We start from the raw sequence: 12,827 nt of genomic DNA on the forward strand, positions 1-12,827 counted from the left end.
AGCTGAAATTGATGATGAGGTCTCTTAGCAAAACAAAAGACTATCTATGGAGGCTAATCAGCTCTGTCTTTAAACAGTGCAGGGGGCAGATCAAATAGTACTTGTGACTCCGGCAGACCATCAAGCAAAATACCTGTCCCCACCCTCTCTCGATGCCCTCAATCAGCACAGGCTAAGTACAGTTCTACTGCCCTCTACTCATACAATAAGAACAACATTTCATTACCCCGCCCCCACATTCAAGTGATTTGTAACCCAACCCCTGCCAAAATCTATCACTTGGGCAACATAGCTCTGTTTGCTATATACCTAGGTAGATTAGATGTAAATGTAAATACAGTCTGATCCTGAAGCCTTTGCCCCCAGCTCATCACTAGCTGTCTGGGAGAGCTCATTTAGACTTTGCTTACAAATCATAATTTGAAATTATTAGGATGGCCAACATCACCAAAATGAAAGCACTAACATTGTAATAAAAAACAACAGCTGTATAAGGAAGTTAGTCTATCTTCATAGATCTCAAATCTACTATACTTTTTCAGATACACATATCTTATCATACTCTTTATATGCTTTTAAAGTGTATATAAATGTTTCAATTTCAATTCAAATTTCCAAACAATCCCTAAATTGGCAACACTGTATGTAACTAGATCACAAAACTGGAGGGTGGGGTGTCGGGGAAATTCATGGCGGAGGTTTAAGGAAGTCCCTGGGGCACAGATCAACATGCCTGCAGCAGCCACCCACTTCTGGGAGTGGCGCTGGGACCACAGCATGCAGGCAGCCTTCCTGACCAAGCTGCTCCATTGGAGGAGTCACAGCGGGCTGGCCAGAAATGTTAGATGGCCACATTCAGCCCGTGGGCTATATTTTGCCCACCCCTGATATAAGGCACAATTAGGGCTGCATCATCTCCCAGAAACACTCTCTCCAGTGCTAATGTATTGCCCCTTCAGATAGGTAGTTTCTTGAATGGGACGAGGATGACAGCTTCCTTCCCAAACTGCCCCAGCCCTACGCCTCACCCCCGCGCCTTCGTCCCACCATGCCGCCCACTCCTGTTTTCCTGAGCTCTAGGCTACACCCCCGCCTTGCCTCTCACGTGCATAGCACTCACGTTCCCCCGCCTCGGGCAGAGAGTCACTTCCCGATTGGCTAGGGCGACTCCCTATATACATAGAATCTCAGAGTGAGGTTCCGCCCTCCCGCTGAGCGTGGCAGAGATTCCCTGCGCCGTTCCGCGTTCCCTCCAATAGGAACGCTGGACTGACGCTGTTGTTGCACGTGAGGATGCTGCACGTGGGCCCGTTATGTAAAGGGCGTGTGGCGGAGTAGGGGAGCACCACACGCGCGCGCAGGCGCGTGAAGCCTGCGTTCTGTAGGAGGTAGGTGCGCATGCGCGCACGCGGCCCGGCCACTCCAGCCTCGCTCCATCCTGGTCCTACCACAACGACAATGAAGCAGCAGCAGCAGCCGGCGGCGGCGGCGGCCGCGAGCGCGGGTGTCCCGGCCTTCCTGAGCAAACTGTGGGCGCTGCTGGGGGAGGCGCCCAGTAACCAGCTCATCACCTGGAGCCAGGTAGGGGCCCCGGAGACTGGGAGCCGCCCTCCCCCACCGGGCAAGAGACGCGTCTCGCCCCCCCCCCCCCCCCGCACACACGGGAAGATGAGGGCGGACTGAGCTGGGGAGACGGGCCCCGCTCGGCGTGGCCGCGCCTCCCTCCCCACAGCCTCAGGCAAGAGGGGCCCGACGCCCCCTTTCCTCCCCCAGGGCTAGTTTGTCCCGCACTGGGGGTGGCAGAGCCGCCGCCGCCGCCTTCCCTTCCCCCCCCCCCCCCGCGGGGTAGCTGGACTGAGCCCCCGCCCCGAGCACAGAGGGGCCCGCAGCGCCCTGCCCGCTGTCGCGCGGGGGGAGCAAACCCGGAACCTCCCTCAAGCCAGGTCCGTTCCTTCCCCGTCTGGACCCAGAAACTCCTCGTGCGTGTCCGCTCCCCCCTCCCCGGTCCCGAGCTGCCGCCGCTCGGCGGGGGACGGGCGGGGATTTCTCGGTTCTGGGCACCGGCCTGGCCTGGTTCAGGGAGCAGATTTACGCCGCGCGTGCGTTGGAGAGTCCCGCTCCGCAGCGGGTTCAGTCTCCTGCCCCGACCCCACAGGATAAAGTGTTGGGGGGGGGGGTGTGTGGCTGTCGCGGAACAGGCTGCCTACCCCAGATCAGCAGGTTCCAGGTTTCGGGGTAGCCTACAAAACGAGGGGGCGGCAAGGGGATGGGGGTGGGAAGCTCTGAGCTTGTAAAGGAGATTGTGTGGCCTGGTTCTGGGGTGGATAGGTGGTGGTGAGGCACAGCTGGAGTCTGAAGGTGATTTGGTTTCTTAAAATGTTTTAATGAGAGGGTTTCCATGTTTCTGCCTTTTTCTCTCTGAGTATCCCTACTCTGTAGTAGTTTTAATTTTATTATATATGACGCATATTCACATTTTTCCTTCCAGTTTTGAGGGTAGGAGGAGAGGCTGCTTAAACAAACTTATTGGATATCTACTCTATTGGAAAATATGCACCAACCTTATAAAGTGTTTTTCTCCTTAGTTTGATGAGGGTGTAGAAATTAGTTGTCCTATCTCTTCCACATGTAAAACATAACCGTGCCATCTCTAGTAAATTCAAAAATGGTCTTTGGTGTGTGAGCGATAGAAATAGTTTCGGATAAGTGCACATGAGTGTTGATGCTTGTTGGCAATGACGGGGGGAACTAAAAGGATGTGTAATTTAAAAAAAAAAAATCACAGGAGGTTGGCACTCCCCTTTAGTTAAAGCAGCAGTTCTCAGACTATGGGTTGGGACCCCATTTTAATGGGGTCACCAGGGCTGGTGTTAGACTTGCTGAAGCCAAAGCCCGAGCCCCACTGCCCTGGCTTCAGCCCGGGGTGGCCGGGCTCAGGCTTTGGCTTTGGTTCCCTCACCTGGGGTGGTGGGGCTCAGGCTTTGGTTCTCAACCCCCCTCCCACAGGGTCACGTAGTAATTTTTGTTGTCAGATGGGGGTCACAGTGCCGTTAAGTCTGAGAACCCCTGAGTTAAAGGAGTACTTACACTACACTAGTAAGTTCTTTTATTCTCAAGTTCTTTTGCATTTTGCCAGTCCTACCACTGTGACTCATTGGACCAGCTCTTCAAACATTATCATATGGATTTTTTTAGGAGATGGTTTGTTTTCAGTAGGAACAACTTGGGACAGGTAAACTTATAGCATGAACAAACTAGTGATGATAGGGAAAGCAAGAAATGCTGTTTAAAAGTACTCGCTGCAGGTTAGCAACAGCTCAAGAAGGAGATCTTGAAGTCATCATGGATAGTTCTCTAAAGACATCTCAATGTGCTGCAGCAGTCGAAAAAGCTAACAATGCTAGGAACCGCTAGGAGAGGAATAGGACAGAAAATATCATAATGCCACTATATAAATCCGTGTTACTTCCACACCTTGAATATTGTGAGTACTGGTTGCTTAACCTCAAAAAAGCATATTAGAATTGGAAAAGGTACAGAGAAAGGCAACAAAAATGTGTAGGGGTATGAAACAGCTTCCCTGTGAGGAGAAATTAAAATGACTGGGACTGTTCAGCTTAGAAAAGAGATGACTAAGGGAGGATATGATAGAGGTCTATAAAATCATGAGTGGCATTGAGAAAATGAATGGGCAAGTGTTAATTACCTCTTCACATAATACAAGAACCAAGGGTCACCTATTAAAATTAATAGGCAGCAAGCTTAAAACTAATACAAGGAAGTGCTGCTTTACACAATACACAGTCAGCTGGTGGATGGAACTCATTGCCAGGGGATGCTGTGAAGGCCAAAAGTATAACTGGGTTCAAAAAAGTATTAAGTTCACGGAGGATAGGTCCATCAATGGCTGGTGTCCATGAAGGCGCGGGCACTGGCCACTATCGGAAGACAGGATACTACCGGGCTAGAACAATCATTGGTCTGACCCAGTATAGCCATTCTTATTTTCTTATGCTCTAACGTAACTATGACAAGCATTTCTCCTCTGCTAGAGGAATGGGGTGACATCTGTATTGTGCTTCACTAAATTTCTTTCTACTGTGGATCATAAAGTTAAATAATGTTTTGCATTTACATAGCATTTTCAATCTATAGCATTCAAAGCACTTTACAAAGATAGGTAAATATGTCCATTTTAAAGAGGGGGTAACAGTCACAGAGGTTAAGATAAAAGAAAAGGAGAACCTTTGGCACCTCAGAGACTAACAAATTTTCTAACATGGGTTTGTTTTGTTGTCTCATTTAAGTGAGTTGAAGCACTGTGAAGATTAGAGCCTCGTTGACTTGTCCATGGTCATCTTTACTAGTTTGTGATGCAACTGGGGGCAAGCTCGCTGTATTTAAAATTTAAATGTTTCTGTTCTGTAATATTTCTGTTAACAGGTGTTAAACCAACTGCTAAGAAAATATTTTAATGTAGGTCATGTCTACACTACAAACTTAAGTCTTAAGTTATATCGGCATACAACCACTGCAGTTAGTATGTGGCTTGTGTGCATGTGTACTTTGCTCCTTGTGTTGACAGTGCATGCATTCACCAGAGTGCTTGTATCAACGCAGAGTGCGGTGCACCAGGGGTAGGTATCCCATTGTGCAATTAGCCATCATCCAGCGCGCATCTTTTGGAAAGCTTTGGCAATGCATGATGGGGCCAAAACGAGTTGTGCAGGGGTGACTGGGAGCATGGGGCTAACTTCCTAGTTTTCAACTGTCTCCATTGCATAATGTTGTGTGCCATAATTTTTTGTGCCTTTTTTCAAAATCCCACAAATCCATGTGGCCCTCCTCCCACCCCCCCATCCACGATCTCTGACAGAATCATGGAGCCTGCACAGCTCTGCACTGTTGTCATGAGCGTTGCAAGCACAGGGCACGCAATCCTGGGGTCTTTTGCAGAGCCACAAGAAAAACCAGATCAGTGAGGAACATGATGATTCCCTTGGAGGACAGATTGCTGTGGGACATAGCGAGAACCAGTTCAAGATTGTTGGTGGCATTTACTTAGCACCTTCAGGTGGTGGAGCACCGTTTCGGGCCCTGAGAAACACTCACTGACTGGTGGGATCATGTGGTAAAGCAGGTTTGGGATGACTATCCGTGGCTGCAGAACTTCTGGTTTCTTAGGGCCACATTGCTGGAGCTGTATGCCAAGCTTGCCCCAATGCTTCAGCAGTGGGACACCAAAATGGGAGCTGATATCACACTATAGACACGTGCAATGCCAGATTGTTACCAGTCAATTAGAAATCAGTTTGGTGTCAGGAAATCCACTGTGGGGGCTGTTGTGATGCAAGTCTGCAGGGCATTTAATCACCTCCTGCTAAGCAGGACTGTAACTGCCAATGTGAAGGATATAGTGGATGGATTTGTAGCAGTGGGGTTCCTGAACTGCAGTGGAGTGATAGATGGCATGCATATCCCTATTTTGTTACCAGACCACCTTGCCACAGAGTACTTCAACAGAAAGGGCTACTTTTCTATGGTTATGCAACCATTGATGGATCACAGGGGACCTCTTCGCCAACAGTGTGGGCTGCTCAGGGAAGGTGCCTGACGCTTACATCTTTAAGAACACAGGACTGTTACAAAAAGCTACAAGCATAGGCTTCGTTTCCTGACCGGCGGATTACCATTGGGAATGTTGAAATATCAATAGTGATCCTGGGGGACCCAGCTTCCCTATACCCCCCCTGGCTCATGAAGTTGACAGCATCAGGGAATGATTCAACTATCAGCTCAGCGGGTATAGAATGACAGTTGAATGTGCATTTGATCATTTGAAAGTTCACTGGTATTGTTTCCTTAAAGATTGGACCTCAATGAGAAAAATATCCAAATGGTTATTGCTGCCTGCTATCTTCTGCGTAATGCATGTGAAGCAAGGGGCGGAGCGGGGAGTTTCTGCCAAGGTGGAGCTACTATCTGCTGAATTTGAACAGTCAGATACAAGGTCTATTAGAAGAACTCAGTGTGGAGCTATGTGGCTCAGGGAGGCTTTGAAAGACGGTTTTAAGAGTGAGCAAGAGTAGTGTGGGGTGTTGTACGCTCTACCTGGCGTATCCGGTCACAAAAGAGTAGGGAGTGCTGTGGTGGTTACTGTAAAGGAATATAACATTGACAGTACACCTGTTAAGTTTGTTTGGGAATGATCCTTGGAGTTGTGTGACATTGTGCATATGTTTTGAACTAACAAAGATGAATTATTTCCAAACAATAAATATTATTCTGTAACGATCAATGCAAAAAAACCCTGTGCAACTTTAAAATAAATACAGTATGTTAATTTCTGTTCTCTTAATTGATTAAGTTATGATGGGGAAAGAATTTTCATGTCCGTTTCAGCTATACGAACATCAACCATGGCTTTCACAAGTCTGTGTAGGTCAAACTGAGGTTGTCTGTAATGTCCCCCAGAGTGGAGTAGCAGGGATACTGCAGGCACATGGAATGATGCAGGGTGGAGAGGGCAGTGTCGGGAGGTTCTGATATTGAGTTCTCCGTGGGCTGCAGAGAAAGGCAAGCTCAGGATTGTTGAATCTGTAGGTCCACCAGAGTCGGCAGCATGTGTGCTTATTGCCTAAGAAGCCCCATTATGTCCTGGTGCATCTCCCTCTCCTTTTCCTGCTTGGACTCTTGGGCCTTTCTCCTCTCCACTCTTTCCTTCTCCAGGCTGTCTACAGTGCATAGGACCCTGTGCTCGTGGTCCCATGCAGCATTAGCTTGAAGGATCTCCTGGAACATGTTATCCCAGGTAGTGTTTTGGTTTTGTTTTTTTTTTCCTTCCCTCCTCCTTGTTTGGCTCAGGTGTTCTGTGGGCGTGGAGGGGCAAACCCCGAAGGCCACAGTGGCAGCAGCTAAAGATAAAACACACAGAGGTACCATTGTTCATGCATTCGCTATAATAAGCAAGATTTCAGAATCTTAAGTTACTCCGTTTGCTGTCTGCAAGCAATCCCAAGCAGAAGTGAGAATGGTTTAAAATAGTAGTCACTGCCCCAGCTCTGGTGAGTATGGCCCACTGGGGGAAAAGGAAACGAGGGATTTGCTCGGTTGCATGATTCTAGTCGTATAGGGCAATGACACTAAATGCTGTCACTGTTTTTCACAGGCAGTGGTGATTTTTAGCTGATATGTTACTCCCTTGGGTCACAAAGGCTGCCGGCTTCCTGAAGCTGCTCAGGCCCATATGCTGCTAGCCTGTGTACTGCAATGGTGTCTGCTGAAGTTATTGCTGAGTGGCATGGGAAAGTGTCCTACCACAAAGAAAAAAAATAAGGCAACCCTCCCTAGAAACTTTCAACAGAAGATTGCAGAATGCCTCCATGAAAGCTTTGAGATATCTCAGAATTCCAGGGACATGGTTGTGTACATAAGAATGGCCATAGTGGGTCACACCATAGGTCCATCTAGCCTGGTATCCTGTCTTCAAACAGTGGCTAATGCCAAGTGCTTCAGAGGAAATGAACAGAACAGGTAATCATCAGGTGATCAACCCCATTGCCCATTCCCAGCTTCTGGCAAACAGAAGCTAGGTACACCATCTTTTCCCATCTTGGCTAATAGCCATTGATGAATAGCCTCCATTAATTTATCTAATTCTTTTTTGAACCCTATTAGTGTCTTGGCCTTCACAACATGCTCTGGCAAAGAGTTCCACAGGTTGACTGTGCGCATTGTGTGAATAAATATTTCATTTTGTTTTAAACCTGCTGCCTATTAAATTCATTTGGTGACTCCTAGTTCTTGTGTTATGAGAAGGAGTAAATAGCACTTCCTTATTTACTTTCTCCACCCCAGTCATGATTTTATAGACCTCTATCATATTCTCCTCTCCCACCCCCCCGTCATCTTGTTTCTAAGCTGAAAAGTCCCAATCTTATTAGAGTCTTCGCCTATGGAAGCCGTTCTATATTCCTAATCTTTTTTTTTTTTGGTCCTTTTCTGAACCTTTTCCAATTCCAAATACCTTTTTTTCGAAGATGGAGCGACCACATCTGCAGGCAGTATTCAAGATGTGGGTGTACCATAGATTTATATATAGGCAATATATTTTCTCTTATCTATATCCTTTTCTTAATGATTCCAAATATTGTGAGTTTTTTGACTGCCGCTTCGCTTTGAGTAGATGTTTTTAGAGAACTAGCCTCAATTACGCCAAGATCTTTCTTGACTGGTAACAGCTAATTTAGACCCCATCTTTTTATATGTAAAGTTGGGATTATGTTTTCCAATGTATATTACTTTGCATTTATCAACATTGAATTTTATCTGCCATTTTGTTGCCCAGTCACCCAGTGTTGTGAGATCCCTTTGTAACTCTTCACAGTCTGTTTTGGACTTAACTCTGTTGGGTAGTTTTGTATCATCTGCAGATTTTGCTAACTCACTGTTTACCCCTTTTTCCAGACCATTTATGAAAACGTTGAGTAGTACAGACCCCTGTACAATATACCTTGTATCTGACTGTTCAAATTCAGCAGATAGTAGCTCCACCTTGGCAGAAACTGGGTAAGATACGTGGCTAGGCAGCAGTTCTGCAGAAAAGGACCTAGGGGTGACAGTGGACGAGAAGCTGGATATGAGTCAGCAGTGTGCCCTTGTTGCCAAGAAGGCCAATGGCATTTTGGGATGTATAAGTAGGGGCATAGCGAGCAGATCGAGGGACGTGATCGTTCCCCTCTATTCGACATTGGTGAGGCCTCATCTGGAGTACTGTGTCCAGTTTTGGGCCCCACACTTCAAGAAGGATGTGGATAAATTGGAGAGAGTCCAGCGAAGGGCAACAAAAATGATTAGGGGACTGGAACACATGAGTTATGAGGAGAGGCTGAGGGAGCTGGGATTGTTTAGCCTGCAGAAGAGAAGAATGAGGGGGGATTTGATAGCTGCTTTCAACTACCTGAAAGGGGGTTCCAAAGAGGATGGCTCTAGACTGTTCTCAATGGTAGCAGATGACAGAACGAGGAGTAATGGTCTCAAGTTGCAGTGGGGGAGGTTTAGATTGGATATTAGGAAAAACTTTTTCACTAAGAGGGTGGTGAAACACTGGAATGCGTTACCTAGGGAGGTGGTAGAATCTCCTTCCTTAGAGGTTTTTAAGGTCAGGCTTGACAAAGCCCTGGCTGGGATGATTTAACTGGGAATTGGTCCTGCTTTGAGCAGGGGGTTGGACTAGATGACCTTCTGGGGTCCCTTCCAACCCTGATATTCTATGATTCTATGATTCTAGCTGTCCTCTAGTCATCTGATACAGAAGCCGATTTAAATGATCGGTTATAAACCACAGTTAGTAATTCAGCAGTTTCACTTTTGAATTCCTACAGAACTCTTGAATGAATACCATCTGTTCCAAAAACCTCCTCTAATGACACCTCAATCTGAGACAATTCCTCATATTTGTCACCTAAAAAGAATGGCTCAGGTTTGGGAATCTCCCTCACATCCTCAGCCATGAAGACTGATGCAAAGAATTCATTTAGTTTTTCCCTCAATGGCCTTACCATCCTTGCACGATCCTTTAGCAGCTTGCTCATCCAGTGACCCCACTGGTTGTTTAGCAGGCTTCGTGTTTCTGATGAACTTAGCAATGTTTTTATTACTTTTTGAGTCTTTGGCTAGCTGTTCTTCAAATTCTTTTTTTTTTTTGGCCTTCCTAATTATATTTTTACACTACATAAACTGCTCACCTCCCCCTCCCCCCCCGCCCCTGCCTAGAGGGGAATGAAAAGTAGATAGCAGTTCTCGCTCTCTTGGTTGTAGCACTAGCTCTCGTAGCATGAATAAATTAATGGAAAGTCATAAGATGCTGTCCTGGTACTTTAGGCGTGCCATTCCTGAAATCGAAAATGGTGAGGTTACACATTTAGGTGAGGTTCCTTCCCTGGCATTGGGCTTGACTGGCTGAACTGTGGTGGCGTCAAAAACAGGTTCTGGCTTGCTGCACAGCTGGGCCCCTCAGTCCCCTGTCCCCCATACACCACCACCACCACCTCCTTGCTGTTCATAGCCAGGGCTTGTGACTTGGGCTTCTCAGAGGTATACTCAGTGCTGCTGGAGTTGATATGGGGGAGTTTGGGGGTGGGGTCTGCGCTGATTATGGCATGCCACTTTTCGTAAAAGCTGCAGGTTTGTGGCTTGGCACTGGATCATTTGTTGCCCTCCCTGGCTGTCTGCTGTGCCTGCCACATGAAAAGCAAGGAGCTGTGGTACTGCTGCTTGTTCTTGTTGTAGCCCTTCTGCATCCCCTTAGCAATCTGCTTGTACATGTTGACGTTTCTAAGGCTGGATCGGCGCTGTGCCTGCATAGCCTTTTCTCCTTACAGGCCTGGGAGAGCCAATATCTCCTATCTGCTCCAGGCAGGAGTGCATCTGGAGCATGCAGCCGGTGTGGTCAGCTAGGCAGTTGCATTTAACCATTGAGAGCTACTAGGTGTGCTGGCCAAACTGGGCAATCAGGAAAAGGAATTTAAAAAATTTGCAGGGCTTTAGAAAGGTAACTTCTGGTCTCTGTAATCCCTGGCCAGAGGAGTTAAAAATGGTGACCAGAGAGGTCAGTTGTGGGACAGTTGTTGGGGGGGCAGTTAGGGTTGAAATAAGTAACACAGTCTGCATTCCCACTAACCTAAGTATATCAATCATGTCTGTATGCCGATCAGAGAGGTGGTGTTACTATATCAGCGTAATGGGGAATTTAGAGTGGTGGGAGAGCAATTTGAGTACAGACACATGCACAACTAGGTTCATGTAAGCTGCCTTGTGTGGACCTAACCCTGTAGTGTAGACTAGGCCTCAAACTTTCCAGTGCTTCCTGAAAGGGAAGCGGATCCAGCTAGTCCTAGTTATACGAGCCCTCTCTGAAGTATTATGATGTCATCTCCCACTTAGATATAAGTCCTATTCATGATAGAACGCTGTAGGCACTTCTCCTATATCAGAAACTTCTTTAAACAATGTTGTTTTTTAGTATATAAACAACTGTGGTATTATATTGAATCACTGTAGGAGAAACAGGAGTTGGAGATCCCACCTGGTATGAACCTATGTTTTTGCCAATTTTACTTTTTGTTTCCCTTGTCTGGGAATGGGAACTCTAAATGCTTTAACTGACCATTCAGTGTGATATAGTTTTAAGTAGCTTAAGGACCTGTATTCTTAGCAGAAATGTTGTTGTGACACTTTACAGTCATAATGGATGTTTTATCTATGAGGATTCCAAATGCCGTACAACTCATCCCTAAAACGTTACATACACAGTCTCTTAAATGGATACACAAAAGCTGGTCTAAGATAACACTGCATTAGTTATTTTTTTTACTGGAAGTGAAGAGTAACTTGTTCGTTTGTAATTGTCTAGGGAAGTTTGTCGAGGCAGAAATTAATGATCATATTTGGAATTTGATCAAAAAGACATTGGCATATAGGTAATAAGACCTTTGATTTAATGTCACGTTTTACAGCACTAATAGTTGTGAATTTCAACAGATACCATTTCCCCTTATTGTAACAATGGAAGAACAACATTGTCGTGGTTGTGTTAACCTCTGGTTCTGACTATTTTCATTGAAATAATGTAGGGATATTGATCTGTAGAGAATGAAACTATCAAGATTTTAAAATCTGGCATACGGTGTTTCAGGCTTTGCTTTTTACATCACTTTTTCTTTTGAGGTACACTTGATTTAAAGGGATTTGGGAAATTTTCCAGAAATCTATTAGCTGGATACTAAAGAAGGCCTTTTCTACACAGGAGAAATTTACCTGTCTGAGCACTCATTGCTCCCATCATTTCAAGTGTGCTTTTCATCCGCATAAAAAGGACTTTAAATGATTGTCAGGGGAGCAACTATTGGGGAAAGTAACCCCAGAATTTGTAGGGGCAGATCTCAATTGTGCATCAATCAGCTGACTCTCAGATTGAGTGCCACCATAGACACAGTTCCTGTTGGTACAGTCAGTGTAATCTTTAACAGCTCTGTCAGGTAGTGAACCTCCTTAGTTACATCAGTGAAGAGTCCTTTCTCTGCTCTCTTCCCCCTCCTCCCCTACACCCCCACCCCGGTCCTCAGGTCAGCTGCCAGTGATTCCACTGTGGATTGCTGACTGACATTGTGCTTTGCCTTCTGCCATACCCTTGCAAAGTGTCCCCTGCCCCTCAGCCATGCCCCCAAATTCGAGCTCTGCAACTTCTTAGATGGGAACCTCTTGTGATTTGCCAGTTGCAAATCCCATTCTGAGGAACCACATATATGGTTCCTCAGAGCAAAGCTGTCATTTATGGACCTTCAAATGATATTCCTAATGGTCTCTCAGTTTTCCCTATTAAGCTAGGACGAACTGTGGTTGCAGAGGTGTTTTTGTGTTGAAAGGCAAAGAAGTGGAGGCTTGTCATCTGGAGCTGTCATCTTTGACATCTGTCAAAGATAACAACCCACATCTTAAATTGAGGGCAAGCCTGATGTAAGTAAGGGCAAAATATAAACCAACTAAGGTAATCAGTTGGGATGCATTCAGTCATTTTTGTGCTTCACAATTATTTGAAGCACAAACAGCTGAATAGCTCTACTATAGACAAGGCCTGACAGTGACAGTAAAGTCATTATCAAAGTTCAGGATCAGTGTACTGGTGAGAAGACTAGCCTCCCTCACACCCAGCTGCATGGACATAGTGAGTGTAGAGATTTCTAGCAAATTGCTGTTCCTGGACTCAACAGCTTCATCTTTTACATTAGTCTCTGGCTAACTGGTATTGGATAAACTTGAAGTTCCTA

The 12,827-nt window shown here is 46.0% G+C and overlaps 1 protein-coding gene across 4 annotated transcripts in view; it reads left to right on the forward strand.

Moving 5' to 3' along the window:
- Positions 1–1,395: 1,395 nt before the first annotated feature.
- Positions 1,396–12,827, forward strand: part of HSF2 (heat shock transcription factor 2) — a 45,613-nt gene continuing 34,181 nt past the window's right edge. For 2 of the 4 annotated variants that reach the window (XM_073337186.2, XM_073337187.2), the window contains exon 1: positions 1,396–1,581. In XM_073337186.2, the coding sequence (XP_073193287.1) occupies positions 1,399–1,581 (183 nt within the window). In that variant the 5' untranslated portion in view covers positions 1,396–1,398. Of the gene's footprint in view, positions 1,582–6,729; positions 6,812–7,249; positions 7,534–12,827 lie in introns of those variants that run through there. The other 2 variants (XM_073337188.2, XM_073337189.2) reach the window with 2 other exon arrangements.

Source organism: Lepidochelys kempii, chromosome 3, assembly GCF_965140285.1.
Source record: "Lepidochelys kempii isolate rLepKem1 chromosome 3, rLepKem1.hap1, whole genome shotgun sequence".
Taxonomy (NCBI): Eukaryota; Metazoa; Chordata; order Testudines; family Cheloniidae; genus Lepidochelys; species Lepidochelys kempii.